The sequence below is a fragment of the Priapulus caudatus genome, unplaced genomic scaffold, assembly GCF_000485595.1.
Source record: "Priapulus caudatus unplaced genomic scaffold, Priapulus_caudatus-5.0.1 Scaffold56, whole genome shotgun sequence".
Lineage (NCBI taxonomy): Eukaryota > Metazoa > Priapulida > Priapulimorpha > Priapulimorphida > Priapulidae > Priapulus > Priapulus caudatus.
This window is the reverse complement of record NW_014577117.1, coordinates 731,734-739,913: the sequence shown is the minus strand read 5'-3', so window position 1 is coordinate 739,913 and position 8,180 is coordinate 731,734. Positions and strand designations below refer to the sequence as shown.

The 8,180-nt window shown below is 43.7% G+C and overlaps 1 protein-coding gene across 1 annotated transcript in view; it reads right to left on the bottom strand.

Moving 5' to 3' along the window:
- The window catches only part of LOC106821048 (fibrinogen-like protein 1), a 23,418-nt gene extending 16,206 nt beyond the window's left edge, over window positions 1-7,212 (bottom strand). Inside the window, exons 1-2 of the mRNA XM_014825687.1 lie at window positions 7,010-7,212; window positions 1,045-1,165 (exon numbers count right to left, since the gene is read on the bottom strand). Coding sequence (XP_014681173.1) covers window positions 1,045-1,165; window positions 7,010-7,018 — 130 coding nt within the window. The 5' untranslated portion in view covers window positions 7,019-7,212. The remainder of the gene's footprint in view (window positions 1-1,044; window positions 1,166-7,009) is intronic.
- Window positions 7,213-8,180: the final 968 nt, after the last annotated feature.

The following is an 8,180-nucleotide window of genomic DNA, read 5'->3' as shown; positions in this document are numbered from 1 at the left end:
ATTAAATGTAGTGATGGATGATGTATGATGATTTTTGTTGGGGCTGTATGATGTGATGGAAGCTGACGAAGTACCACATCAGTGCTGTGGCTTTGGGGCCTGTTGTGCGGTGGGATATGCATATTAATAGAGATTATAATCCAGACCTTCCTGATACAATCGGGAGCACTGGTTGAAAAACGTGGTTTTTCGGTAAATTGCGTGTTCGGTCACGGCATACGGGCCACGTACGTTACAGCGATAACAAGACGCACAGAGTGAGAGGTATTGCAGCGAATATCAGAAGTTTTATGCCAAAATGTGTTAGTTTCTGACATGGGATGTATTGTGATCGAACTTTATTCGTTACTTGTCTTTATACGCTTCATATGTGTTTTCTGATATTTGTATTTTGATTGTTGTTTATGTTTGTGTATTGATTGTGGGTTGCTTTAATTGGGAGAGAAAGACGTTGTCTATGGTTTAGTGTATGAGTTAGGGAAGATATTAAAGATAGTAAGTGGAGTTTTTGGAATTGTTTAGGCTTAGGTGAAGGTGGTAGATAGCGAGGCCGCTGGGAATTCGTATGACAGCGGTAGTCATCGTTTTGGCGAAAGGAGATAATGGTAATGTGTTTGCAACGTGTTTACATGATTAGTCAATGGAGGCGGTAGACTACTAGTTGTTTTAGTCACCTTAGGTCTAGCGGGGTTGACAGAGCGTCGCCGCTCTTGTGCGGGCTAGATTTGATGTTATTAGGGAGCATAGTAAAACGAGATTTCCTAGGTCGGACGCGAGGTGCGCGAGCCACGGTCTGCGTGTCTCTGGGTGCGAGGCCGGGCTATGTGGTTGAGAAAACAAGTATACTCATTCTGCCTGAACACAACTGCTTGGGAGATTTGAGATTTTTCATTTATTCATCGCTGGCAACATGATCTACATTTTAATCGGGTACGGTATCATCCTCATTACAATAGTGCCAGCTGAATTGGTATTGTCGATTAACGCTCGTAACAATGGCAAATGCAAGATGGCCGCCGCGGGATTCTAAATATCCTGATATACCTCGCTGCCAGAATTCGAAGCCTGGGTCCGGTACGGGAGTCTCGCCCAGCTGGCTAGCGGTCAGCTCACAGGCTCCTGTCTCTGAATTCACGTTGACCCGCCGGCAACAATCAGCGACTGCCTGACAATTGTTGGTTAAAGAAGAGAAACTGAGCTCTTCTCTACTCTCAGCACGACGCCGCGGCCACTAACGCCCTCCGCGTCGGACACATCGCACTCGCACAACCACATGCAAAACACACAACAATCACAACACACACCCACACTCGTCGCGCGCTGGCTGCGGTGCGCATGCGCGCGTAGCGGGACACGTGTGCATGGGCACACACACATCACGCCGACACCAGATGGAGCAACACAGCACGCTCGCACACACACAACACACACACTACGCACCGAACGAACCGACACGCAGGCCGCACCGCACGCCACGCACGCTCGCCAGCGCACGCCGATGGCACAGCACCACACACAACACAAGTTCGAAGGCACACATCTCTTGCCCCAGTAGCGATGGTGATCGTGTAATACGGCTGTTCTGGTGAAATTTAAGGTTATCGATTTTGGCGCTTGCCAGAAACAAAAATTAGTCTTTACTTTACGTAAAAATTACGTCTTTGTCTTTACGTTAAAATTAGTCTTAAATGATGAATGATAATAATCAATTAATGATAATAGATAACAATTTAATAATAATAGATTAGCACATACTTGTGTGCTTCGCACGGCATGCAGCCTGTAGTGACTGTGTCATCGTGGCTCCTAGAGTACGTTCTGCCGCAGGGACTGAAGCAGTGAGTTTGGCGTGAAATGCTCTGTTGCTGGCGGGTGTGGGCTATGGAGGGACACAGAGTGAAACAGTGCGCGACTAACGAGCGTGCATAGGGGCAAGTAGCAGCAAGAGTTCAGTAAGAATCGCAGGTCAGCCGCCAACGCTCGCGCCCGACACGCTGTGGCTATCATGCCCTGCGACAGAGGAACCGATTGAAAATTATTCATCTAACGCCTTCGTGCCTTATTGTATGAGTTCTAACATATAGGCTTAATGCACCAGTATCGCGAACAGCAGCTTGAAAGTGGTGAAATTGATCTGCATGAAGAAGCAGAACGAACTGGAGCACGAGCAACTACGGCAACAGTGAATGCGTAGTTAGATACGGACTATTGAATCATTAGGGCAGAGGGCGCGTAAATCACGTACGAGGAGTAGGGGGGATGATCGGCGATTGCGGGGGCGAAAATTAACCTTGAGCTGTCCGCAGGAGGCAGGCCGACGGGTGGGGACTAGGCATGCCAGTGGGCTAGGAGGGGAGGTGACTGGGGCTGCACCCCTGAAAATTCTTAGATATTTAAGCCAATTTTCGCTGCATCTGAGGGCATTACTGTGGGCCATTATTCTCATGCATGTGCTTGATGACACTATCTCAACCTTTAGGACTCAACCGACAGTTAGGATTCAAAATACTTTTCATGCTCTTTTAGAGCAGCAGTACCACAGTCTTAGGGTTACTAATACCTAGTAGGTAAACACACTGTAATTAAAACAAGCGTAGAGAATGCAAATTCTCCACAATTTCCTGTGGTTATTTTGTACCAGAGAGACGATCAGTTCGTTGGCACGTACATTTTTGCTATTCTTTTTTTTCTCTTTAATTTTTGCATTCCTCTAGGGGGGAGATTTTGTACCAGGCCAATCGCCCATGCATTTTTTCAAAGAAGCGGCGAAGAGAGGAGATGCATCAATATGTGGGTCAAACGGTTCTCAAGTTATCGTTGACCATAGCCAAATGTTGACGGACGGACGGACGAACGGACGAACGGACGGACGTACGATGCTCCATGGTGATGTCAAGGCGAGCTAAAAAAATTGAGGATGCATTTAGTGCCGGTAGTACTTACTTTCCATGTAAAAAAAATTGCAACAAAATTTTTACAACTATACACCATAGAAAATTCATGACGTAGTCAATTTAAACTTACAAAAAATCCACTACGAAGTGCGTGGATTTTCCATACACGTCGATTTCCCACGGCCACTTCCATGCGCGTGGAAAATCCACGAGCCTGGCAAAACCACATGCGTGCATGGATTTTTTGTAATTGCGGGACACTATATCCTATCAATAAATTAGCCAAACACAACTCTACTAATTTCCACAAGTTATGGTGCCACTGGTTTGATTCTGTCTGAAGCAGAATCAGATTAGTCTCGATGCCTGCCAGGTGGACATTGTCGGAATTGTATTTGGCTAATATTTAATATTTAACACGGTCAATCCTCTGTTTTTTTTGACAAAGTGCCCTAAACTGAAATGGAATTTTTATGTGAAACTATTTCCAAACAAATTCCAAAGGTTTTTAGTTTAAAATGGTCTGATTTTTGTGGGTATGTGACATTTTAAACAAAAGTTAAGCCTTTCAACTAAGCCATGTTTTTTAACACCCAGTGTTATTACATTTCGTTTGCAATTGGTTCTCCGGTACAAATTTAGATCTCTTCTTCGCCTGGTTCCTCCTGTTCCTGTTCCAAATTCCTCCTCAATTTTGCAATGCGGTCCCTCTCAGTCTTGCCTCCTTGCCTATCCCGAGCTCCGGTGAACCAATCAGAGATCGCTTCTTCTATTCCTTTGTCTGTTACGTTTTTTAAATCACTTGTCTTCCTCACACTTCCTGGATAAAAAATAGATGATTTACACTTAATAAACTGGAATGTTATTCACACTGGAATTTCATAAACTTCTTTTCCTACCCGAATCAAGACTTCAATGTTTTCATGTGGTCATATATATCATATACAGTAAAACTCGCACAGTCGACACTTTTCGGACCAGCATATTTGTGTCGACTTACGAAAATGACGACTTACTCATAATTCGTCATTTTGTTGACTTATACAATGTATGTAATGCACGTATACACTGTAGTAGCTGCCTTGCGATCACTTCAACAAGCATGCATAATGAACAAGCGAACAATGGGAATGAAGCAATCAATGCATACAGTCATTTACACAGAAACAAGTCAAATGATGCGCAAGCTTCTCTGCGTTCACACAGTGTACATCGTGCATCACATAATGCCATTCGTTGACTGTACGTCCTGTATTAGCAATCATGAGTATGCGCGTGCGCGTATGCAGACACGTGTGTGTGAGTGTGCGTATGTATGCGTGTGGTACGGTGTGTGCCTGTGTGTGTGTGTGTGTGTGTGTGTGTGCGCGCGCGCGCACGTGTGCGTGCGTGCGTGCATGATCCATCGCATACGCAGGCCGAAGTTGACAAGTGAACCATCAACATTGTCAATCTCCTCATAAATGCTTTCTTTTAAATCTCCCCATAGAAAATTCAGAGTGGATAAGTATTGTATTTCTAAACTTACTTTTAATAATCTTCATGATACATCCAAAACGCTCGAAGGCATCTTTATCTTTTGTGCCAGTTCGAGTGTAATGCTGACTCAAGTCGTGTGTCAGAATGGTCGACATTATTTGACGACAGACACCTTTCATGTCTTTTCCCCCAAGTAGGCTAAGTCGGTGAGCCTGAAAGAATTGTTGTTTGACGAGTTGGAAGACGAATAGAGCATTCTCACTGCTGAATCGGGATGATAGGTGGCTACATGTAATGAACCAGGATTGTATTCATAGAATCCAAGGCCACCATGACATTACTTTTACATTTAGATGATAATCTGACTGCAGCCACATTTTGAGGAAAATCATGGCAAATGACGGCTATTTTAAATCTGTAAAATTAACAAGGCAAAAACGTCCTTTTCCATTCTTACGGAGTTTCTATCCCCACTCCTCCTATCTTTCCTCCCCTCCGTCAATCATTTACTGCCTCATTGACTCCTTCCAACCTTCACCCGTTACCTCTATATGAGATGAACACCTATGCTTATGTTAGTTTTTGATGAGGAACTATAGTTATCAATGAAAGTACACTTACTGCCTTTTTCTTGAGTACATGACTCAGTTCCAACTTTTGGTTAAGCTGCAGCAAGTCACTTTTTGTTGTGCAACGTAACTCCAATTCTTCCTCTTCCTCATCATCGGGGAGAACGCTAGCACCAGCAAGCTGCCGCTCCTCAACTCGGTTTAGTTGTGCCCCCATAGAATCGAATCTTTCATTTAGTCTTGCCAACATGTCGAAGATCTTTTCTGGAAATCAAACAAAATAATTAAAGCAAAATTAACCAATCATCAATCATTCAATAGCAGCGTTCACATCGAGTCTGGCCCGAGGCCGAATTCGCATCACCTACAGGTTAGCGGTTTTGATTTTGCCCGACAAATCTAGACAGAGATATATATGGCCTTCAATCGACAATTGTGTGCTCTTATTGGCTTGTAGCACAAATTTTGCTTATTGTTGTGCACTGTATTCTGGGATAGCTTGCTAACTTACTGCACAAAATATAGGTTTGCATTTTGTTACCTACATTTTGAGGTTCCTATAATTATAGACCTAAAAAACATAAGTTCGAATTTTTTAATCTCGCTCGCTGAGTGATATAGAATAGACTATCTGTTTTTAAAATTTATAGTTGATAAAAACCTAGTCTTTTTGATAAAAACCCACACGCATGGTAGGTTTGGTTTAAAATACTCACCCAAAACAACTGCATTAGAGGCATGACTCCTATTTACAGTGTCAGGTATGTCCGGAGTATTGACCCTACTGCTACAAGGAGTGGCAACTGACGAGGGTTCGAAAATAGGCGAACGGCTCCGAAAGGATTCTGTTGTTTTGCGGACACGGTCTGTGGAATGGGTTTGTGATGCTGAAAATAGTAAATGCAAAAAATGGATTATATCCTTTTCCAGCATTTGGTCATCACACACGCAAGTGATACACTCCTATTATTTTATGCCTCAGCTTTATCTACGATTGATGTCAGACAGGATTTCTGAACATCATAATAAAAATAAGTCATGATGCCGCACAACTTCAGCACGACGTAGTGATATTTATTGTTTTCACCGCATTGTAGGTCTAATCGACAACAGCGCCCTCGTTTGCTTTAGTTTTTACGCCAGTTCCTCATTTGCAAATAGCGTTTAGTGATCATTTTGTGCTCAACCTTTTCCAGTTTGATATAATTCAATTTTCTACTATCACTGCAACTTACCAGGAGACATGATATTCTTTGCTCTTACAAACGCATCCGGCCCTGGTGACGGAGGTGGTAGTGGCAGACATTTTTGCTTGACTACTGTATGTTCCCTGACTCGATGGAAAGTCTTCTTTTTCTTGTGACGTCTGCCTTCATCATCACCCCACTCATCAGATTCGTCGTCCTCATCGTGAGTGAAACGATTAGGTGAACTACAGAAGGTGAAATAAAAACATTGAGCTGTGAATGACAAAGCAGAACTAAAGCAAAGCAGGTGAGTTGTGAATTCACATAGGGAATTAATGTCAAGTCAGTTCTGAGAGAGCCAAACAAAATTGCCGTAAAAAAGTTCAATCTGTTTCTTCACGTGGGTAATTCAGGTTCAAAACGTTAATATTGTGTCCACTTTAACCTTTATTGCTTGAACTACTGAATCATGCTAATGATTGATTCGTTAGCTGAGCTAAAAATAATCACCTAAGTCTCGACCAATCAGCGCGCGGGATTTCCTATAATCACTTGGTTAATGATACTAAACCCTGGTATTCACTTTTCAAAGAATTTATACCACTTCCAGGGTTCGACACTAACGCTAGTCCGTTAGTCCAAGACTAGTATAAAATAGCAGTTAGGCCGGCGGGACTAGTTATATTTTCCATGTCCCTCACGGTCCCAATTTCCCATGATTTTACTGGCGGCAGCGTCTCTCATCCAAGATCCATAGAGCTATATATAACTCGTCCACATTAACAAGTTTTCCCTGTTGGTTTTACCTGCTAGTCCAAGCAGAGTAGAGGCTAGCACGCTCTAAGCATGCTGCTAGACCCTATGGCAGTATAGCACATACTTGTTGCATTCGCGGCAGCAGCCTAGTAGTGACTTGTCCATCGTGCTCCTGAGTACGTTCTGCCGCAGAGCTGAATCAGTGAGTTTGCGGTAGAAATGCTCTTGCTGGGTGTGGGCTTGAGGCATAGGTGAAACAGTCGCGCTAACGAGCAGTGCATGGCAAAGTAGCAGCAGGAGTTCAGTACAGATCGCACTCAGCCGCACGCTCGCGCCCGCACGCTTGCTATCCATGCCTGCGACAGAACCGATTGAAATTATTCATCTAAACGCCTTCGTGTTATGTATAGTTTACATATATGTTATGCACCAGTATCGCGAAACACGGTGAGTGGTGAAATTGCTCTGCCTAAAAAGCAGAGGACTGACAAGGAAACTAGGCAACAGTGAATGCGTGTTAGATACGGACTATTGAATCATTAGGGCAGGGGCGTAAATCCGTACCGAGGAGTGGGGGGATGATCGGCGATGCCGGGGGCGAAATTAACCTTGGCTGCCGCAGGCAGGCCCGCGTGCCGTAGGCATGCCAGTGCTAGGGGGGTCTGGGGCATGCCCCCCTGAAAATTTTGAAATATTTAAGCCATTTTCCTGCAATCTGAGGCATACTGTGGGCCATATTCTCATGCATGTCTGATGACACTATCTCAACCCTAGACTCAACCCGACAAGTTAGGATTCAAAATACTTTTCATGACTTTTTAGAGAGCGTACACAGTTAGGTTACTATATAGTAATAACACATGTATTAAAACACAGGTAAGAATTGCAATTTCTCACAATTTCCTGTGTTTTTGTATGTTTGCAACCATACTTTTTGGCTATTCTTTTTTTTTCTCTTTAATTTTTGATTCTTAGGGGGGATATTTGTACAGGCCATCCCCCTCTTTTTCAAGAGCGGGGGGATGCATCCCCCATTTCCCCCGGGATTTACGCCCCTGCATTAGGGGGAGCATTAGGAGACATATGTCCGTTACGAAACGACGGAGAGTTTGTGGCAATTTATCGCAAACATAAGAATAAAACTTTGTTTTTAGCTGTACGCCATTTTTGTTTATTGTGTCGCCATCTATCGGCAACAGACAAAGTTAAACACAATTCTCTCGCATTCGCGACAAGCTGCGTCTTAATGTACACGTGCAATCAACCCACCTAGCTGCGTCTTAATGTACACGTGC